The sequence below is a fragment of the Hipposideros armiger genome, unplaced genomic scaffold, assembly GCF_001890085.2.
Source record: "Hipposideros armiger isolate ML-2016 unplaced genomic scaffold, ASM189008v1 scaffold_297, whole genome shotgun sequence".
In the NCBI taxonomy this organism is placed as follows: Eukaryota; Metazoa; Chordata; class Mammalia; order Chiroptera; family Hipposideridae; genus Hipposideros; species Hipposideros armiger.
The window spans coordinates 1507443-1530233 of NW_017731647.1; the positions used below are offsets into that span (position 1 = coordinate 1507443).

Below are 22791 nucleotides of genomic sequence, written 5' to 3' on the forward strand. Positions count from 1 at the left end.
GCCCAGAGTGAAAGCAGTGAGTGGGCAGTGGCCTAGGAAGGGAAGCGGGGAGGAGTGAGTAAAAACACCAGGGCAAGAGAATTCCCTGTAAAAACCTAGAGATGAGGAAGGCAGTGGGCAGAGCATAGGTCTGGGTCTCAGGAGATCTGGGTTCAGAGTCTAGGTTTGCATGGACCTACTGAGCCATCCCAGAGAGGTGTGACTTTTCTGGTCTTAACTTGCTCATTTGTGGTAAGAGGACACTGAGCCAGATAACTTCCAAGTCCCTTTCCAGCTTTGACCTTCCCTAACTCCATAAGAACAAGGAGTCAAACACTGTGGTCTGCAGGAAATCAGAAACCCCTCAGGGGCTGCCCCAATTCTCCCAAGGTGGTTGCTTTCTGGTAATAGTTGCACCCTGTGACCCCAATCTCTGAACTGCTGCTGATCAGGGGACCCATTGCAATCCCTTCCTCCTGAGTGAATCCTGAAGTTTGACCATCCTTGACAGTGTCAGAGGGGATGTTTGGCTGTCACTTCCTTTGTGACCAAATACTCTCTCTCCAGGAGAAACTGTCACTGTAGATTATCAGGTGATAATCCACAGAAGCAACTAGAAAAGTGCATATGCTCTATGCAGCAAGGTGGAGAAGCACATAAATGCACCAGTATTAGAGGAATAGATTTGTTGATGCATGTGCTTGTTGACTAGTGATTTTCCATTCATGCTCAAGTAAGGGAAAGATTAGATGTTTATACCATTGAGGTGCACCACAGACAAATGGGGGCAAGTGGGGCCAGGGCAGGGCAGGGTTGGCTGGCCCAGCCAGCCTCAAGCTGTAGCAAGCTGTGAGCAGAGGAAGAAGGCAAAACAGGACCCGCAGTCTGGTTGCACTGGGAGCCGAGTTCAGCAGGAAGCCAGCAGGAGTGGGCAGTGGGGCTGTCGGGCTGCTAGGAATTTAGTAAAAGTGAGAAGGGAACTGTCTCACTGTTTTGAGCTTCTAGCAGCCTCTTAAGGCCATTTCCGGTGAGGATGTACAGAACGACCTATTGTGCAAGGATGAGTTTAGAAATGACTTCAAGGAGAGCACCCGAGGCCAGTCTTCTTACAGCTGGGTCAGAGCCCTGTCTGGGCCAATTAGCTTTGTTTAATAGCACAACACCAGCAACCTTTAACCCCATGTACCTGAGAATGGCCACTGGTCCCAGTCAGCCCAAGTGAGAGGGTGTGGGAGGATCAGTGCCCATCCATCACCTCTGCTGCAGGGAGAGTGCACTCTCGCTTATGGTGCAGGGGCTCTGTTGCCACTCTGGGGGTGGGTGCCCTGTCTCCCAAGCTGATGTGCTGCCTGTGGAATGGAGCTCAGACCCCACACCCCGCCTCTCCTCCTTCTGGGTTCTTGATGGATTTTCAGCCATCATTTTCTGAAGGAGCCTTGACCCTTTGGGTAGCCTCAGAAAAGTCAAGGTCCTATTGGCTTCAGAGCCTGAGGCTTGGTTGGGGGAGCTACTTTCTCAGGACCTGAGCTTTGAGTATGGAGGGACCCCTTGGGTCACCCCCTCCGATTTCCTCCTAGTCATCATAGGACACGTGCTCTGAGGGTAGGGCTGCAGTCCTTACTTGGAAGCAGGAAAAGCTGTTTCCAGCTTCGATGTTCCAACCTGACCAAGACATCCTTCCAGAGAGGCCCTTCCCTTCCTCCTCTCTTCAGAGAGAAGAACAAAGGGAAGATCCCACCCAGCCGCACTCTGCATGGGCAGCCGCGGAAGCAATAGACTGGGTGGGGGCTTGGACTGCACATTCCACCCACAGGCCTGACGGTAGACATGCAGGAGGAGTGCTCAGATTCCACGGACTCAGGATAAAAAGGTCAGGCTGGAGCGAGTGTGGTAGTAAAGGAACTTTAGTAGAGACAAGCAGGCCAGAGGCAGCTCCCACTGAGCAGCAAGTAAACAGGGCTGCTTTGCAGCCCTGTTTGGACCCAGGCAGCTTCTGACTCAAGCAGTAGGTCAGGCAGCTGGGAGGGCACAGCCAGGGCTCACTCGGGCCAGGTCGCTTAAGGCTTCATATATTATTCAGTGCAGCTCCTGCTGACAGGCTTGGGGAGCAGCTTCATGGGTCCGGGCAGGCAGCCCAGGCCCAGCCTTGCTCCCTTCCCACCTCTTGGGACTTCTGTGTGACCCCGATCTGCCCTGCAGGCCTGTTCTGGAATGGTCTCCTTGGCTGCTTCTATCCCAGCGTGGCAGTGCCTACAAGAGTCCAGGCACTCAAGAATTTAAGGAAGAATTCTAGGGATACTGAGCCTCAAGCTGCAAATTCCAGAGGGAGTGTATTGTCTTGGCCTGGGTTACTCTGAGTGGGCTGGGGCTTGCGCCTACTCCTCCATCCCCACCCTACCATTTCCCCAAGGTATGGCCCATACCTGGACCCAGCCCGTGGCACACTGCAAACCCAGCCTCCATAGTCCTTTAATTCTCATTTCAAGGACTACCCACCTACGAAAGTTTCCCTAAAATGATAAACCCATGTCCCAATCTTCCACAACCGGTCTTGTCCCCAGTTGGGCTCCACCAAAACAGCTCTTGTCAAGGCTCATTGTGGACAAAACAGTCACATCTCAGTCTGCCTCTTACTCGATCTATCACAGCATCTGATACAGTTGATCTTCCCTCTCTCGTCCTGAAAACACTGTTTCCCACTACACTGCACTTTCCTGGTTTTCCTCCTATTTCACTGGTTGCTGGTTGTCAGTCTCCTTTGCTGATTTTTCCTCAAGGTCCTCACGTCTAAACAGTAGAGTATCCTAAGGCTCAGTCTTGGGTCCTGTTTTTTTCTCAAAACTTGGGGACTCAACTAGTCTCATGGCTTTTATCACCATTTATGTGCTGACATCTCTTACATTTATTTATTTTTTTTAGTCAAGGCCTCTCTTCAGGACTCTAGACTCTATATTCAAGTTCTTGGTCAACACCTCCACATGGATGTCCCAAAGGTGTCTCAAATGGAGCATGTCCAAATCTGAGTTCCTGATCTTCCTCCCCAAATAGGTTCTTCCTCCAGGATTTCTGACTCAATGAACCTTAATTCTCTCCTGAGTTGCTCAAAGTGAAAACCTTGATTCTTTTCTTTTTCTACACCCTAGACCCTCTACCCAATCTGTCGAAAATACTGCTCATTCTACTTTTAAAATATATCCAGAGTCAAGCAACATCTTACATCTCCACCACCATCCTTGTGCAAGCCACTGTTGTCTCTTATTTCTGGCAATAGGAAATATGGAAATCCCGCTTGATTTCCATGGCTTTGCCCTGGTTGTCATCTATTTTCAACCTGTCAGCTACAGTGATCCCTTAAAATTTTAGCTTGTGGGACCCCATTCACCTTTCCTGCTCCTTTACCTCTCCCATTTCATGTTTTACTCTCTCCCATCCCCAGCCCCATTTTTGCTTCAGCCACACTGACCTTCTTGCTGTTCTTGAACAAGCCAGGTGTCTTCGCACCTCATGGTCTTTGCATATGGCTTTCTCTCTGCCTGACCTCTCTTCTTCCAGATGTCTGCATGGCTCTCTCCCTGTCATCTTTCAGGTCTACTGTAATGGCCTCCTCTTAGGTAGGTCTCCCCAGACCACCCAATTTTACCCTCCCACACTCCCCAGCCCCACACACCTCCCCCAGGACTTCCCTGCTTGCCGTTCTCCAAGCCACTTATCGCTCTCAGACATACTGTTTATCTCACTTACCCACTCGTCTTCTCCTGTGAGAGCATAAGCTCCACGAGAGCAGGGACTTCATTTACAACTGTATCCCCGGACAAGGACTGAGCTGGTACCTCGCAGATGCTGACAGATCACTGTGGAATGCGCGGTTCCCGAACCACCCCTCGTTTCACTTCCCCAGCTCATGCCTCCTGGCTTCTCCTGCTCAGTACCCTTTGCTGGACCCTTGTCCTCCTTTTTGACTGTGGGTGTTCGCCAAAGCTCAGTTCTTGTTCCCTAATTCTCCTTCTGCCATCTGTATCCCCCATCCCACTCTCTCACTCACTCCCCCAGCTTCAATAATCACTTTTATCTCCTGCTTTTTCTTTGTAATGCAGTTAAATAAATGTGTTCTGTTGACAACACTTTTCCCTGCTCTGAGAATTCCATTCAACTGTAAGTTCCTTGAAAGCAAGGACTATGTTTGTCCCTTCAATAACCAGATGTTTTAAGACCCAAATATGTTCTTTGAGGGATCACCAAAGACATGTTGAACAAATGAAGCTTAATTATGCTTCCCTCTGGCTCCGCCTGCCTCCCAGCCAGGACAGAACTGGAGGCTGAGACCCGGGGTGGGCGTTCTGAGGGCACTGGCTCTCTACCACTTTTCCTGGGTGAAACCGGGTGAGACACTTAACCTGGGACCTTCTTTTTTAAATTTATATATGGGGATGATAATAACAGATGTGATGAGGATGAAATGTAATACAGTTGGTAGTGCTCTTGGCTCCTAGTAGAAGCTCAAGTAATAACCGGCATATCCCCAGGAGATGGTGGACCTGAGATGGTGAGGGAGCTGAGCCCTGGCTGTGCCTTGTGGGAAAAGGAGGAAGACAAGCTTGTTGGTGGGGCCTTCCTTATTGTAGGAACCTCCTAGAGGCCATTTCCCAAGGGCTTGAAGAGAGGACTGATTCCTACTGACATTTAAGGGGAAGTGGAGGTACGTCTGGAAATTCTGCCTAGTGGCCTATAATCCTGGGGGTTAGGCCTCTGCTATGGAGACCCCACTCCAGGACTGAGCACCTCTGCTCTGCGAAAGTGACAAGAGCCAGGCACTTCTCTACAGCTCAGCATCTCAGGTAAAGCTGTTTTAATACTGAGGAACTGCAGCCCAGAGAAGGTTAGTCACTTTTCAAAGGTCACACAGAGAACACACAGCATAGCTAGCACAAGAAATAAAATAGGAATAATAATAACCACCAACCAGTCAGAACAGATGGTAAGGACCACAGGAGAGAGTCAGACTGGGAGTGGTACAAACTGTGACCCACAGGCTGAGCCAGAAGAAAAAGCACTGTGAGAACGGGGCTCAGGAGGCTGCTCCGTGACAGTGCTGCCCTAGGCATCTTGTGTGTTTTATTTAATTTACTATACACAATACCACTATGAGCTAGATACCATTATTACCATTCTCATTGTGCTGATGTGGAAACTGAGGCATGGTTTAGCTAATGTCCCCAAGGTCTCAAAGCTAGAAAGTGTAGATGCTAGACTGCAACGCCAAAGCCTGAGCTCTTTGTACACAGTTCTGCTCCCTCCCAGCTGGAGGCTCTCTGGGGAGACACTCAGGCAGTTAGTATTGTGTAAGGCCTCCTTTCCTGCCTGCAGACTCTGATCCAGGCTCCCTGGAAGTATACAGAATGCTCCACCACCCCCCAAAACAACACACACAGGCACACTGACCTGGCGGGGACCTGGTAAGGCAGAAAGATGGCTGAGTCCAGTACCGGCACCAAGCACAACACATATTTATGGCTCCAATTACAGCCTTCACCTCCCACCACAGCAAAGGAGCTGGAATAGTGACAGGAATAGCAAGTGCACTGTGGTCTGAGGACTCCGTGGCAATAACTACAAGATTACAGAGACGTTAGCAAGCTCCAGTGACGGCGGCTCTATTATAATGATAAATCTGCAGCTTTATGTAGAAATAATGAGACTGGGGGCAGAAGAAGGGGGAAGGAAAGAGCAGGGTGATTGCAGCCAATGGAAGTTTTGGGTGGAGAGAACATGGCAAGCTGCTGGGAAAGCTCAGGAGACCAGGTAACCTTAGCCCAGCTGGATAGGATGGGGGGGCATCAGGGCGGCCCTGCCCTCGGAGGGAGTGGAGTTAATGGCTCCCACTGTTCCTTCCCACACCTGAGCGTATTGACAAGGTGGAACAGCAGAGGCCTCCAGGTGCCCTGGTCGTCTGGTTCCCCTACTGCTCACCCTGGGGACTATAGCAGCTCATTGCTGCCAGGCTTCCCTCCAGAACAACCTGGATGTGGAGGCCAGCGTCCCTTGAAGCTTAAGATTTGCAATTAACGAAGAGCTAGACTAGCTAGGCTCCCTGGATGTACATTCCCCTTCACGAGTTCAGTGGTTGGGGGAAGCAATAAGGATGCTGCAGGCTTTGCTACTTCAAACCAACTGGGGCACTGAGGCAGCTACCGAAGCAAGGGACATGCCTGGCTCCACCTGCTAGGGCTGGGGGCTGGATCTGATTCTTGGATACAAGCATGAGGAGATGCAAGGGGGCAGCATTCATGGACCGCTGTGACCTCAGAGCAGCCTCCTGAGCCCCCGTTCCCACAGCGCCTTCTACCAAGCCTGTGGGTCACTTAAGTCCAGACTACACGATCCGACTGGTTAATTTCTGCCACTCGAGACACAAACCATCTACGTGAACCATACCTCTGCAGGAATGCACAGGCTGGGTCTTTCTCCACCAAGCCTGGCTCTACCCATTTTCAAAATACTACCCTGACCTCCAGGAAGCCTTCCTAGGTTAACCGCACCCAACTCCATTGTTTCTTTAATAATCCTTTCCTTCTGCACCAATGCAGACAGCCGATTTATGACTTTTCAACTTTATGATGGTATGAAAGCTACATGCATTCAGTAAGAACTGTACTTCAAATTTTGATTCTTTCCCAGGCTAATTATACATGGTATGGTGCTCTCCCGTGAAGCAGGGGCAGTGGCAGCACGCCACAGCCCCCAGTCAGGCACACGATCACGAGGGTACATAACTGACACTTTATTGTGTTAGATGATTTTGCCCAACTGTAGCTAATAATGCAAGTTCTGAGCACATTTAAGGTGGGCTAGGCCAAACTAGGATGTTCGGTAGATTAGGTGTATTAAATGCATTGCCAACTTAAGGATATTCTCAACTTACAATGGGTTTATCGGGATGTAATCCCATCATAAGTAGAGAAGCATCTGTATATAGTTGTAATTGAATTAACTAAGCCATTGGTCGTTCATCAAGAATGTGCTGTGTTCTTACATGGGGCACCAAATGACATGCTCAGCCCTGAGGGAAAGGGCACGAGAAAGCCATATGTGGGACTCGAGCTATTCCTGAGCCACTGGGAGGACTTTGCAAGACAGAACACGACTCAGGATATAACTGAGGGGCACAGAGAATAAATCCGGAGGAGCAATTGTTGCGAGAAGGGGAGGACTTTCAGAGAAGCTGAGAAAGGTGGATTGGTCTGGGTCAGGCAGTGAGGTGGGAGAAGACCTGACTGACACGGGGAACCTGCAAAGGGAAGAGGCAGCAATGCCAGATGTGGTCAGGGACTAGCTTTCGGGTAGAGCAGCTGCTGGAGTTCCAAATTTGGAGCCAAAATGCAGCTCCAAGAGGGGGATTGGCAGGCAGGAGAGATGGGACCTGGCTGCGTTCATCTGTACCGACCCCCCACTCCCACCCCCACCCCACCATGCTGGCTGCAGGATTTCATATGGACTGAGTGCTCAGTCCTTCCTGGTGACTGATTTGGGCCTCTCTGGCCCCAAAATAATTACAATCTTAGAGTCAGCACCAATAAGCAGGTAAAAGCACCAGCCTTCTTATGTGCCTTTCCCCTCCTTTGCTTGATTCCTTGCCTGCTGGAGAGGTGCCCAGGGGCCTCCAGGACAGCCAGCTTAGACAGACTGCAGGCAAGACAGGGTACATGAGCCTGGTCACCGGATGCTCAGCTTTGGAAACTCCCGGGCCTAGACTCACTCTGTTCCTGGCCAGACCGTTTCCCCTTCCTCTTTGCCAGTCCCTCCCCACCTAGTTTAGTCCCCCTCATCCAGGAAACCTTTGCTGCTGTCCTGGCTCTGAGGACTTGTAACCTCACACAGTGTATAGCATTTGCTGCTTTTAGCTCCTGCATGGACATTTCCGGTCTCTGTAATTAGATTATATATTTCTGTGGAGTGACGAGGCTGGCTTCTCTCCCAGCCCGCCTCACTCCCCAGTGCCTGGCATAGTGTTCTGCTAGGAGGAGGTGGAAGGAGATTATAATGGTGTACTGACTGAGGGTGAGAGGGATGGTGACGGTCTGTCCAGTGCCTTTGGGTTAAGGAAGGGGGATGGGACGAGGGCAGGGACAGCCATGGAGCTCTAGAATCCAGGGTCTTAGCCTCTAGGTAAGGGGCACACTTGGGCAGACTGTCTACTCCAGGACTAGGGCTTCCACTCATAGCTGGAGCTAAAGTCCCAGAAAAGTGAGCCCTCTGGTAAGAAGGGAGGCTCCTCAGAGGTCTGAGGTGAGCTCTGCTTCCCACAGCCCCTGGCCCTGACCTCTGCCTCTCTGAGACCCTGGGTCTTAGCCTCAGTGTGGGCAGGGCTGAGATGTTCTCTACCTGTACAGCCACTCTAATGAAGCTGCTGCCTTATGAGACCACAAGGGAGGAGCAGTGTCAGATGTAAACTTCAGAGTGATTTATGGAGCAGAGCTGCTGTTGCAGCCCACCCCATCTGCCCGCCCCGTCTGCTAGCCCTGCTGGTGGGGCCATTCTTGGGGATGACATTTCAGGAAAGTAAATGTGGTGGAGGCACTGGGATATCAGACTGGACTGGTCATAGTCAGCACCAGCTACGAGAATGGGATGTCCCAGAGACCCTCCCCATGGCAGAAGCAGAGCCTACCAAGCTCTTTTTTCGAACAAATCAGGATTCTTGCCCTTTTCTCACCAGAGTTAGGCTGATTTTCCTGGCCTCTCCTCTTACAAAATCAATACAGAGATATTATGTATTGGACTGGGAGGGCCTGCAAACTGAGGTCACCCCTACCCCTGAGAAATGGTCTCTGCCCCAGGGAAATATCTAAGGAGACAGTCAAGCAGTTAGCCCTCAAGACCCCAGCACAAGGTCATGGGTGCACTGTGGAACCGCCCCTGCTGGGCTCTACACTGCCTGGGAGGGCTTCGAGAGAGGCACTCCACCTATCCCTGCAGCACGCGATTACACAGCTTTCTCAACACCTACCCAGTGGGCTGGAGCACTCCATGTAGACCAGACCCAAGAGCTCTAGATACGGCCTCTCCCATTCTCTGTGCCAGAGCTGTCCTCCCTCCTTTTAAAAGTCAACCGAGCCTCAGCTCCTTGAAACCTTCCGGGTTAATTCCTGTGGAGTGCGAACAGCCCATCCCCATCACCATGTGTGGGTTAGCCATACCTCCTGCCAGGCCATCTTCCCCCACCTCCCAGTCTGGCCTGGGCAGGCAGGGCTTAAAAGAAGGGGCTCTGGGGCCGGCTGAGTGGCCCGATGGTTAAGAACTCGCTTGGGATGCCAGAGGGCCCCAGTTCGGATCCCACATATGAGGGCCAGTGACACTGCCCTCTACAGCTAAGATGCTGAACAACAGCTCAACCTGGAGCTGGGCTGCCATGAGTCGCCGGCGACGGCGTAGGCTGCACTCCCTGTGGCAGTGGGTTGCCATGAGCTACCGTGTGTAGCCAGCAGCCAGCGTGAACGGCCAGCAGCCGCAGTGAGCGGCCGTCCAGAAGCCGGCGACTGATCTGCCTCACCCGGGAAGAGCGCAATGAAGGTGCCAACTTAGGCCAGTGAAGTAACGTCCTCCACAACTAGTCTGAAGAACAAAACAAAAGCAACTTGTCTGTTCCCCTTCCCCCAATTCCCCAGCACTGTTCCCATCCCCCCAATTCCCCAATAAAAATCTTTAAAAAAAAAAAAAAGAAGGGGCTCTGCTGTGTGGGTGTCACTCGTGTTGGTCATTAAGGACTCCCACTTATCCTGGGCATGAGGTAGGATTGCTTTGCCTTTCCCCCTTAATATTAGGAGCTGCCATAGGTCTTGCTTTGGTTAATGAAATGTGAGTGGAAGTGACATGTGTCACTTCTGCGTGGGAGCTTTAAGAAATAGTGCGTGATTTGCCACATCCCCTTTCTTTGATGTGGTACCTAGGAGCACATGTCAAGATGGAGCCTCCGTCAGCTCAGATCCTTGGGTAACAAGGTAGAGTAGAGCCCCAGCCAAGCTGCCAAGCATGTGTAATGTGAATGGAAACTACGTAAAGCTTGGTTGTTTTATGCCACCAGACCCGGAAATTGTTTGTTGCTTCAGCATAACATGGTTCATCCTGATTAATGCAGCCTGTGTTTTATTGCCTTTTCCAGGCTTCTAGTACCCATCAGTGCCCTTGGCAGATGCTGCTGTCTGACTCAGTCTATGGGCCTGGCCCAAGCCTTACCCATGAGCAAAGAGACATATGCCATTATTTAATAGGTGGTAAACCTAAGGCCTAGCAGGTAGAGAGAACCACCCAGAACATGTGATCAGAAGCAACATATAAAAAATTCCCTTCCCTTCCCTTCTCACCCACGTGGGGGCTTTGCTGCCCCCACCCCAACCTGGGGCTGATGGCAAGGATTTCTCCAGCATAGGCGGGGCCACCGGTCAGTGTCCAAGTCCCCACTTCACATCCTGAAGGGCAAAGACCCATTTGTCTCTGGGGGTGGGGCGGGGGGATGAGGACGCGGACCACTTAACCCAGAACTACTGACCCTCGAGAAGCCCAGAGGGCAGGATTGTACTCACACTCGTGGCGTACTGGATGTCCTTCCAGATGGAGGTTTCCCGGGAGAGGTCGGAGGCCTCAAAGAGGTTGTCCAGGATGACCTCCCCGATCATGTCATGGCGCGAGAAGCGGTCGAAGTCGAAGACACTGAGGTGCAGCTTGCGGTCGGCCAGCTCCTCGTAGGGCACCGGGAAGTGGAAGTCCTCATCGAAGGTGGGGTTCAGGGTCTTGCGGTGCACGCGGGTCTGCAGCTTGCATTTGCGGTCGGGCAGGAGGTAGATCTTGACGTAAGGGTCGGAGCTGCCACAAAAGTCCTTGGCAGGGAGGTCGAAGGCCTTCAGGATCCGCACGATCAGGGTCTCGCTCTCGTAGTCGTAGCGCAGGCTGAAGTTAATCTTCCCGCAGCTCTTGGAGGTCTCGGGTTTGGCATCATCCCCATCCACCGACTTCTGCTTGTAGAGCTCGGGCTTGATGCGGCCGATGCTGGTGGGCTGCTCCGCGGCCGGTGGCAGCTCGTTGCCATAGTCCACGCTGGACACGTGCATCTGCCGGGGCAGGTGGCGCTTGAACGATGTGTGCCTGGCAGAGGGCGAGAGGGGGTGTGGTCAGGGGGAGCCGGAGGGGGATGCAGGCTGACACCCCTCAGCGGCCTTGGCTCATCCTACCCGCTAGGGGGCGGGCGCCCTTTTCTTCCCGTTTGTTACCGGCTTCCCCTCTGCACAGACTTTGTGTGCCGTCACATGCCTTAATATATGTAAAGTAGTTGGAATGGGGCCTGGTATATAGTAAGTTGATAAATGTTCACCATTGCTGTCATCACTTTATCTGCTTTTCTACTACCTCCTTTCTAGGTTTCTTTCCTAGTAGACGTGACTCTGGTTCCCTCATTAAACCATTAGGTTCCTAAGGAGGAGGGCCATCCTATCTTACCCGGGATGTGGCTCTCCCTTTGTTATCATCACCACCACTACAGCCCTCACTGTAGGTAACAGGTGCTGGGCTTTGCAGCCAGACTGTATAGGTTAATTGTGGCTCTGCCATTGTCTAGCTAAGTGACCTTGGGCAAGTTATTTAAGCTCACTATGCTATCAAATGAGAATAATACAAGTAGCAATTGCATAGGATTGCTGTGAGGATGACATTAACTCATGCATATAAAGTACTTAGAACAGGGTCTGGTGTATTAATAATAATAAACGATCTATCGTTACTTCTCGTTATCACATGGATTCCTTTGTGAGCACCTCAGAGCAACCTTATGTGTCTTTAGCCCTATTTTACAGTTGGGAAAAGTGAGGCCTAGGAAATGTGAGCAACTTGCCTGAGCGCATACAATAAGCTCCGTAAATGTGACCCCAGCACTTTCATTCCTGTCCTCCTTGTCTTTGGCTGGTCCTCTGGGGGCCGGGGGAGATACTACAGGGACCCAGCAATCCACTAGAGACCTAAGTTTTGAATAAACACAATGCCTCATGCCTGCATGCATTATTTCTTTTAAAAGTGTTCCTGAATTTAGAGTATGTTTTTGTCATTAGGTGGTGGGCGTCACTTTTGTTTGTCCAGCTAAAGAATGCTATGCATTTAACTACTGTCACGCAGAGGACTCTGCCAAAGGTTGTAATAAAATCTTCACTGTCACAATGTTAGGAATCTGTGCCTTATCTCCCGTGCACTGCAGACTCTGTCTGCGAGGCTTTGTTGATATATCCTTAGACGCCCCATGAACTTTCATGCTTCTGGGCCTTTGCATATTCTCTTCCCTTTGCCTGAAGTCTTTCCTCCCCTCCAAACACCCAACAGCTGCCACCCACACACATCCCAGTGCATAGCACATGCACAGCACCCCACCTCAAAAGTCTCCCTTTGCTGAAGTTTTTCCTGGTAACCATCTCCTAGTTGATCACACACCATGGACCACATCATGAGATACGTTCTCCAACCACCAAAGTTCACGTGTTATTATTTCTGGTCTCTGGTTCTTACAGGCTGGATTCTCACAATTGAATAAGAGAACATGGGGGTGTGGCGTTAGGGAAGGGAGAGGTCCACCCCTCACCTGGTGGATGATGCTGGCTCTGTGGTCTGTCTCTGCAGCCGCGTGTGACGCATGATGTGTTCTTTGACTGACATCTGCACCTCGGCTGGAATATCTGGGGACGTATGGCTGATCTTTACCGCTGCCTCCAGGAAGCCCAGGGCATGGGGGTCCTTCAGCTTGTCGGCCATGTTGCCTCTGGAGCTGGGGCTCTGGAGGGCTTCTGGGAGGATGTTAGCAGAAGAGGGACTGGAGGCCTCCTTGCTCCTCCAAGGCGTCCAACACAGCTTCCAAAAAAGAAAAAGAAAAACTGCCACCAGGGCCACACCACACACAATAACTACCACTGCGAGGAGGCTGACAGAGGTGCCTGCCAGCAGGGAGGGACAGGGGGACAGACAGAGGAGGGATAAGTGGAGAAGGGTGTTGAAAGAGGGAGCACACAGAAGGGACAAAGACGGAAGAAGAGAAAAGAAGGTTATGAGAAAGCCGCCCAGGTGGAGGAGAGATGGTTTCAGGGTTCATGCTCCATAGTTCACTTTGTAAAACATCTGCAGCCTTCCCCTCACCTTGATCTGATTTTTCTGGCGCCCCACCACCACCACCACCAGCTTGGGGAATGCCTAGGTCCCCTACTGCCTATTGGTATGTGCACAGGGAACAGAAAGTAATTTAAATAGCAGCCTAAGCAAATGTGCAAATTTGTGAAGCATTCACATTTGAATTTCTATTAGAGCTGTTACTATGGCCAGACTTATAGCAGAGTCATTTTTGTGTACAGCTCTTCCTCAACAGACCCTGAGGCCTTGAGGACCAGAGGCTCGGCTAACTGATCCTCTTCCATTACCCAACCTCCACCGAGGAGCCCAAAGCAGGAGCTCAACAGTTGAGTTGACTTGAAGTGAATGAGATGGAGTGTCATCTCCTTGAGGGCCAAGATTAGGTCTAATGCTTCTTCCATACTCAGAACTCTGCACATAGTAGGCTCAATAAATACTTGAACCAAGTTGGAATCCAATCCACACAGTTTATTTTGAAGCTAGATACAAATGATTCCCATAGCTGTTTTTTTCCCCATTCCTGTGGTTATTTGAGAGCTTTGCTGTGAAACTGGTATGTTTGAATGTAGTGGTCAGTTCAAAGGTGGGCGCTCACTGCCCTATCCCCAGCCCATCCCTGACTCCCGCCCCCAGTAGGATGCCCACTATTCCAGGAGAGCTGTGAGGATGCCTCCCTTTGGGAGAAAAAGCCAACCTCCCACCCCACCGTTGATCCCAAGGCCTCTTCTCACTCTGAGTTAAGTTCAGAGCTAAGAAGGCTCTGAACCAGCCGTACACCTGCAGGTGTGCACAAAGGTCACTTGTGGACAAGCCAGCAGTAAGGCTTGTATAGCTTGCGTGATGATTGGAAAGTTAAGAAATCCCACCACCATCATCATCACACCAGATTGTGGTTACCCTGGAAAAGGCCAGATGACTTGATATCTGGACTTATGCATGGTGGGAACTGGTGACCCTCCTTGGAGGAGTGTGTTCTCACCAGTTCTACTCTGTTACCCGCCTGGCCTCTGCAGACCCATGAGTTTGAAGTCTCTGAATTATCCAGTCCCAATGTCTTACAAATCTTAGGATTTAAGGTGAGAAATGACCCTACAAGTACTGAGGCCAGGCTGTACCTTCACAGATGGGAGCAGTGGTCCAGAGAAGGGGTCCCAGGTCAGACACAGAGCCTGGACCAGGGGCCAGATATCTATTGCCCAGCCTGGGGCTCTTTCCACTGCCCCAGCCTGTTTGTCCCTGATTAAACTGTGGCTACTATAACACTGTGAATTTATATTTGTCTGACTCAGGGCCTAGCACAGAAACTGGCCCATGAGGATGAGTGGGTGACTGGCCCATAAAAAAGCTGTAATTATCTCCCAAACAATATTTACTGAACACTTGCCAGGTGCCAGGTGCTAAATTCTGCTTGGAGTGCAGAGATGCTAAGTCCCTCCTGGGGGGGATTCAGAGTACTTTCACAGCACACAGGCCCCAAGGAAAGCTGTCCCCCCTCCAGGGGTATGTGAGAAGGAGGCGAGAACATCAGCCACTGTCTCTGAGGCATGAGCACTGCCTCTGACTTCCTGGCTAAGGGCACCGGCCTCGACCAGCTACCACTTTCATGAATGAGGAATACCAGCAGAGACCCCTCAGGTCCTTAGCTTCCTACCCCAACCCCCAGGCCCCTGCACAGAGACATGGGAGACTTCTCTCGGCCGGAGGAGCTGGGGTTAGTCCTTCACCCAGAGACTGCCAGGGACCAGGAAAGCTGATTCTAAGTTAACTTCTAGACTCAAAATCTCCAGTGTGGTGTACATGCATCCCAGAGGCACAAAAGAAAAAAGCATCAGATTGTTTTAATATGTATTTATTATCTTAAAAAGAAGCAATCAAAATTTTAATATATGTATAGGTTGATAGAAGTGATAGCATTTTATTGTCGAATTTAGTCAAGTTATTGAACACTATGATGTCCAAGGTTCAAAGTGCTTTTTATGTACTCACTCATGTAATACTCTCCAAGGGAAAAGGCATGATTATCCCCATTTTGCAGATGAGGAAGCTGAGGCACGGAGGACTAGATACACTGCCCAGGGTCACACAGCCAGTAAATGGGGCCGAGATACAACTCAGGTAGTTCAGCTCTTCAAAACACCCTCTATCGATGTGGAGTGTGTAATGTGGGGACAAATAAACATATACGGGAGGTGTTAAATCAAAATAATTTTTGCTGTTCTGAGTCCATGACCTAAAGGGTATGGAGGCCATTTTTTAGGCCCTAATGCCCCTGGGGTTCACAAGGAAAGCAGCCACAGAGAGATGCACCCTTATCCTAAGTATCTGGCCATCACTAGGCCCTTCACATCTGCTCTCTGTTACAGCTGTTCTGGAAGCCTTCTCTGCAATGACTCATCTTAAAACAAAAGGTATTTCTAAGGCTTTGCTTTCCTTTGATCATACATCTTACTTGCTCTGGTAATAATTAGAATTTTAATGAGGAAGGGGGGGGGAAATGGGGGAATCCAGAAAGCATAGAGTGCATTTAAATGTTCAGCCTGACAAAAAAAGAAAAAGAAAAAGAAAGAAAACTGAATTCCTAAATGAAAAGAGAGGAGGGGGGAGGAAGTGGGCCGAGGGAATCCATTTTCCCTTGGTGTGGTTGCGATTTCGAATGCTTTTCCACATGACCCTGACTTTTGTTCCCTCGGGGCAGGGATTAGGGGGTCGGAGGTATGGATTATTGGAAACCAGCACCCAGCACTCAATACTGGTTATGTAAGGACCAGGAGGCCCTTCCTCTGCCTGGACAATCTTCTTCCAGGCACTTCACAAGCAGGCAATGTGAGGAGGATCTGGTCGCTATCCTGAGTGGGCTCACCCTCACTGGGGATACAGGCCGTGAGCAAGGCTGGTAAGAGCAGGATCAGGCCAAGGCCAGGGATGAGTGTACAGCAGTTAGCCGTTTTCAAATCACTATATGTGGCCTTGAACTGAGCCAGCCCACATAGCCTGATTAAAGGTGCATTTAGGCTGGGAAGGGTAGGCTCCTAGATGGCCTAAGGACAGTGCAAAGGCCCGGATCACCTAAGATATGTGCCTTTCTACCCTGGGCATGCTGGTGCCAACCCACCCACTAGAGGCACCCTCTGGTAAACCTCAGGTGCACAGGTAGCCTTCAGAGCCTTGTTACCCACTCATATCTTGTTTGAACCTCAACCCCATGAGGCAGATAGAATTTTGATGGTCGGCTCAGCCATCTGAGTCCTGATTCAGTGTTCTTCATGTTTATACCAGACATTAGCTTCATGATAAGAGAGAGAGAACCCTCCAGTAAGGATAAAAGCCCTTACCACAGCACTGGAAAAGAGAAAGTACTTCCTAAGTATTTGTATTCTTCCTCCCTCTCTTCTTCATTTCTCATTCAGCCTGGAGAGAAAGAAGCATGGTGCAGGAGTCAGATCGGGCTCATTCAATGTCCATCCCCACTGGCTCTAAACCGCGTGACTTTGGCAAGCTATTTAATTTCTCTCAGCCTCCATTTCCTCATCTGTAAAATGGGTACAATCATAGTATCTATCGCATAGTGTCATTGTGAGGTTTCAATGAGATCCAAAGTGCTGAGGACATAAATATTAGCAATTTCTATTAGAAGTGACTGGTTCTACCCAGTCTAGTTTTAATATCCCCTACTTTTGAAATTTGTTTAGTGGGTAGAACACCTACAAGCCATGAACACTAATAAATAGAGATAGCTTTAACTTTATCATTACAAACCAGGAACAAATGTGCTAGCAGAAATAATGTACTTCATATTAGCGAGGTCTCTCTATATCTCAAGACATAATGTGTACTATATTAAAGACCTCACATCTCTAAGTTTTGCTGTCAATACTCATTTTCTTGCTACTTGTCCAGTTATTTTATTGTTAGCATCACCAGCCACCCGGTGAACAGGAATGGGCTCCAAAGGACAATCGTGGAAGAGAAATCCACAATTAAGAATGTGCTATGTTTTTGCAAAATTCTCTTGGGAATTGGGGAAAAGAAGTCCATTACTCAATATGAGGTATGAAATATCTCTACACAGGTATCAGAAAAGTCCAGTATTCTGTGGGTGCCTCGTTTAAAAAACCATCTTGGCCAATTACCCAGCAGCCTCAGAGGGAGCAAGGAGCTATGAAAGTAGCTTCGAAAACACAACCAGGGACCTGGCATTGTGCAGGGGTACATGGCTTCCAGTCTTGACTGGGGAAGTGGACTTCACCAGGGCTCAGGCACCAGGTGGATGTCTCAGGTGAGCACCAGCTCCAGGATAACTACAGAGCACATCCATCCACATTGCTAATTGTATGACTTAGAGCAAATTACTTAACTTCTCCACATGTTGGTTCCTTCTTTTATTTAATGGGGATTCTAATTACCCCTACTTTTGACTGTTCTAACAGTGAGTATTAAATAAGACTCTGAGGACAGTGTCTGGCCCATGGTGAATGTTCCTCAAATGTACTCTGATACTATTCTTCATGCTTTGCTTTTTTGGTGGAGGGTAATAGTTTACTGTGTACAGAACGGACCCAAAGCGGGGCCCTCTGAGGCAGGGAATGGGGACACCAGACCAGAGGCAAAGCATCTGAGAGACTTCAGGCCCCTCTCCTCTCCTGGGAAGTTAAGATCTTCTTGAAGACCATCAGGGCAGGACCCGCTTGTCACCTTAAGTGAGACTGTCTAGCAGGGGTGATGGCTCATTGCCTCCCTCTCTCCCTGGAAAATGCTGGGTTATCAATTAGCAACGCAAGGCTTTTTTATCTCCCCGACTGACACTTCTTTCTCCAAAGACAGAGCATTGGTGCCCTCTCCACCCATAGTGTGAGGATTCATCAGCAGTTCTTATCGCTTGCTATTGTTCCTGTTTTTCTAATAGGCTTCCATGTCAGGAAAATCCATTTTGTAACAGTAACAGGCATTTTCGCTAACAGATTGTAATTGAAAAGATAAACTGAGGAGAGGAACTGAAAAGAAAGGGCCATTTCCCCTGTTCCCCTCAAAGCTGGAGAAGCCTGGCTGGAGGGACTGGGATTGATGCTGGACCCCCAGAAATGGTAAGCGCCGGGCGCTGTGCAGAGATGGAGCTGCCTCGGCTGAGGGGCTCTCATTCAGACACTGATGGAGACAAAGACAAGCATAACCCAGAGACCAGGCAGCAAGAAATGCGGAGGTCCAAGAGCCTGGAAGGAACAGTGCCTGGTCTGAGAAGGGAAAGGGCTCTGGCCATTATTATGATAATATTAATACTAGTAACATTATTTATTACTTATTTTTAAGTGGTCAGCATTGCACCCCCCTTACATTATTCCATTTAGTCTTTAAAGCCTCCTCTTAGTATTCACCTCTCAATGACAAACCAACTAAATTTTGAGATGGCACCTAAGTAACTTGTTCAAGGATACATCGAATTAAGCGGAAGAGCTAGGATTTGAACCTGGGACTTTCTGATGCCAAAGTCCAGGCTCTTGAGCCAAGTCTCTGGGTGGCCTGGAGGCTGAATTGAACTGTGGAGTTGAAGGCTTGGGCAGAGAAGCTGAGGAGGCATTTCTGTTATAATTAGGAGAGGGTGGGAGGCATCCTCTTTGGCCTTTGGCCTGACTCTCGGAAACTGGGCAGAACCCTGAAGGCTAGGATTATGACCAACCTTCTCATCCTCTGCCCTTTCTTCTTTCCTGGAAAGTGCAGACACTGTGGGCTAGCCACCAGCCACCAGGTAAATAACCAGTGGCCCTTGGAACATCTCATTTAGAGATGTGCTGAGAAATACGTGTGTATCTCTCTCTCTGTTTGTTGGGGGGACAGGAGCTCTTCTGTTCTGAGGCTCACAGACGTGGTCCATTAATAATGAGCTCTGCTGTGGCTTGTAAATTTATTAGGAGAACCTGGTATAATTAAAATTCCGGGTGAGCGGGAGGGGGAGCACAGCGTCCTTGCTTCCTTTCCTTCTTTCAGAGATCCAGGCAGAACTACCGATGGGGATAATTAGCAGAGTCCAAACAGAGAAGGAATTAATGCTCCTGAAAAAGCTGTGATGGGGAGAGACAATGCTGGGCTAATTACGGCCACACCAAGCTTTATGACTGGACACCGCTTCCACCTTCATTAAGGGATTCAGAGATAAATCGGAGACTAATGTGGAGTGTTATCGCTAACACAGCTTTGGCATTAATTTAGCAATTATTAGCATTATTGTGTTGGCAGATGGTGACTGGACCTTTCTGCCTGATTGGTCCGGTATGTGGTCCCTCTGAATGTGAAGGTCAAGGCTATGGAGATGGGGTAGGGGCAGGTGGAGAGCCACAAACATCTTTTTGTTTTTACCCTTTACCAGCTCTTCCTGCTTATACTTGCAACTAGTCAGAGGAGAGGTCTGTCTGGGTCCATGTGCAAGAAAAACATATCAGTAGAGAACAGAGCGATGAGGTAGTCTCATATACTCGGAGCATCCAGAGTTATTAATAGATGCTCTGCTCCCCTCTACTTTCAAAGGCCCCTCTGATTTCACTTCCTAAGTGTGGCCCAGTCCTTCCATGCTTAGAGGCCTCTTTTCCTAAGCAGGACCAACGGGGGTGTCACCTAGCTCAGTCAGGACTTTCTTTTACCCTGCTTTCCCCCATTCCAGACAGCCCAACACAGGCCCTAAGAAAACCTGGTCTGACCCAGAGGCCTCAATCTTAGTCTTACTTCTTTGCAGCTACATGTTATACTCCCACCCTGTGGACAGGAGGACGGAATAATGTTAGAATAGTCAGAAAAGAACACATCTTTTGTACAGAGCTTGGAGGGATGGAGCATTCTGGATCTAAGATCCCCATTCTTGAAGTTCCCACAGTCAGAGAGACAGAAGAGAACTTCTAGAATTATAAATCCAAGGGCTCTACAACTCCTAGGTACTAGATCCTGGTTCTCGACTCCTGAAGCCAAGACACACCACAGAGTCAGAGGATCACCACCATGGGTTCTAACGGATCATGCAAGGATCTTCCAAGGAAGGCAAAATCTGCAGAATTCCTTCCCTCCAGCAAGGAGGGGGAGACTGATTATTCGGTCATAGAAAGTAAGACTTTGGTATTTTGATGAAAAGTGATGCATTTAATTTGCCGTCACAAGGAGGAAAAATATTATCTGTAATGCAAAAGGCCAACTTCAAAGACAGGTGGCTGAATCACAGAACATCTCCAGAGTCATTAGAGAAGTGAACAAACATCACATATATCTCATGGCCATACGCAAGCAGGAGAATAACCATCTCCAGCTGCCAGCCTGGGAGGGGCAGGGCAGCTGGTTCTCCCATCAGCTTCCTGCATTTTCTGGGACACCTCGGAACCTCTGCTTACTACCTTAAATCCAGAGCCCATGCAACTTGGCCTGTGGAAAAAGTTGAAAGAAAGAAAGGTGGAGAGCTGCCCATCAGTGTCCCTTTGCAGGGCTGGGGGTGGAGGGAGTGTGTCAACTCTGCCTTTAGAGTTTTTAAAGAAACAGAGGAACTTGCTTTTAGCTGGGATGGTTCATGTAGGGGTGTTTCCAAGCTGGTGTCTGATTGAGATTCCCTGTGCAATTCCTATCACAGATGCTGGCATAGAGGAGGGTCCCAGTAAATGATAGCAGTCTGAATCTCCATTGTTGAATCTCAGGGTGTTACTAGAAATCCCAAGAGCTAGAGCCTTAGAGCAGGAGCAAAGCAGGGGGAAACACAATGGTGAAGGGAACTGGGCATGCTCTAGCCACCTGCGTTTTTTTCATGAAACTGCGAATGAAAAGACTCAACATTCTCTGACAGGCAGTGGCTCTGGGATGCAGGAAGTAGGCTGGGAGTTGGGATACCTGGGGACTGGTCCTGAATGCCACAGCCTCTCCCAGACCCTGTACTCACCTAAACCCTGAGATCCCAAAGCCACTCTTGGTCTCTTTCTTTTTTTTGCTAAGATCAAGGGCCTCCATCTGCCTTCTGTGTCCCTTTCAGCCCCCAGGCTTGCCCCCTGGGGCTTCCTGAGGCTTGTGACTCAGCAGCCAGAGTTAAAGTTCCCCAGGGCTAACAACTCAAACTCACTTTCTGAAGCAGCCTGCAGGGAAGGCGTACTGATTCATCTGGGGCCGCTGGCTCACTCCTCAGCCTTCTCTCGCCGTCAGCCTGATGCCCAGGTACCTGCCATTCCAGACTATAGGGTGTACCTCTGGACAGTCAGAACACCAGAGCCTCCAGGTATCAGGATGTACTACACACATACATCCCCCCCTCCCCCAGGATTTCTGCTCAGGACAGACAGGAGGGGCAGCTTCCATCCCAGGTGGAACTCAACAGGTGTGTCCTCACCTTGAATTGTCCCCTTTAGGGTTTGAGGGGTCAGGATCAACATTATCAGCATTGGTGATAGATCATTGGAGGAAGGATGGAAGGGAGCTGGGGAGGCAGGCAGGAGGAGACTTCCTGACTTGGGGACAATTGTGTGTCTGGTGGTTATGGGGAGCTGGGTGGTGTAGGAAGTGATGGCACCAGAGAACCAAAGTCTAATTATACTTGCTGTGCCTAATCTATTCTGAGATTCTCCAAGAGGGAGAATCAGCCTCTCCATCACTGTACCACCTTTTAAAAGTTCTCCTTTATGTCTAATCTCAGTCCTTTTTGCTGTAGTGATCAACCCATTGATCAAGCATTGCCAAGGCAGGGCTAGGGGGGTGGGAACATCCCCCCTACAACCTCCACAGAGTTGAGGTAGGCTCCATTCCCCCCAAGGCTGGACACAACCCTCTCACACACAGAAGCCACCACTTGGCCCACTACCCTCAGCCCTCTCCTCTCTCCCCTCCCCCAGCGGCCCTAACCCAGGACCTACCTATATCTCTGACCTTTAACCTCAAGTGAAAACAGAGCCTTGAAACCTGCGGCCTCTGGGGCGTGTATCCCACCTGCATCCGCTTCCGGAGGAGCCGCCGCTATGCTCCGGTTCCCGGCTTTTGATCCCAGGAGAAGCGCGTAGAGGCGAAATTCCCGCCTCTTACCGCCCCTTCCTCCTTTTCCCGCGGCGCTGATGCAGAGTCCCGGGGCGACCCCTGCGCCACTGGGGTCAGGGTAGGGGGACAAGTAGGGGTGGAGTCTGCCAGAGCCAAAGAACCCCGGTGCCTTGGTTCCTGCAGGACCTCCCCACCCCCACTCTGCACTCTCTGGAGGCCTCGCACTGCCCTCGGCCGCTCCCCCTGGAGGGAACGCGACAGGGTATTCCTTCCAGCTCAGGACCCTCCAGACATCGAGATCGGGACAAAGAAGCCCGGCTACAGCGGGCGAGCGCGTGGCCGCACGGCGCTGGTGTGGCAGGTAAATACCCGAGGCCAGCTGGCCACCACGCTGCCCCTCCTCCCGCGGCTCCCGTCGCCAGGGCGCGACACGCCATTCCCACTGTCGCGACTCTCGGGAGACGCCGCAGCCGCTCTCCGGGCCCGGGGCCCGAGGAGCTCAGGCTCCAGACTCACCGGCTCCGGCGAGCTAGATTCGGTTCGGGCTCCCGCCAGGGCTCGGCGGCCGCCCCAGACTGCGTCGGGCGCAGCGTCCGCGCTGTTGGACCGCTTGGCAAAGTCGGCGAGAGGCACCGCTCAGTCGCGCACCGGGCCCGAGTCCCAGTGAGTCAGAGAGAGACC

At 50.4% G+C, this 22791-nt stretch overlaps 1 protein-coding gene across 3 annotated transcripts in view; it reads right to left on the reverse strand.

Annotated features, from left to right (window-relative positions):
- SYT6 (synaptotagmin 6) overlaps nt 1–22791 on the reverse strand; it is a 57042-nt gene that overhangs the window by 33370 nt on the left and 881 nt on the right. For all 3 annotated transcript variants that reach the window (XM_019659155.1, XM_019659152.1, XM_019659153.1), the window contains exons 2-3: nt 12593–12941; nt 10557–11115 (exon numbers count right to left, since the gene is read on the reverse strand). In XM_019659155.1, coding sequence (XP_019514700.1) covers nt 10557–11115; nt 12593–12941 — 908 coding nt within the window. The remainder of the gene's footprint in view (nt 1–10556; nt 11116–12592; nt 12942–22791) is intronic.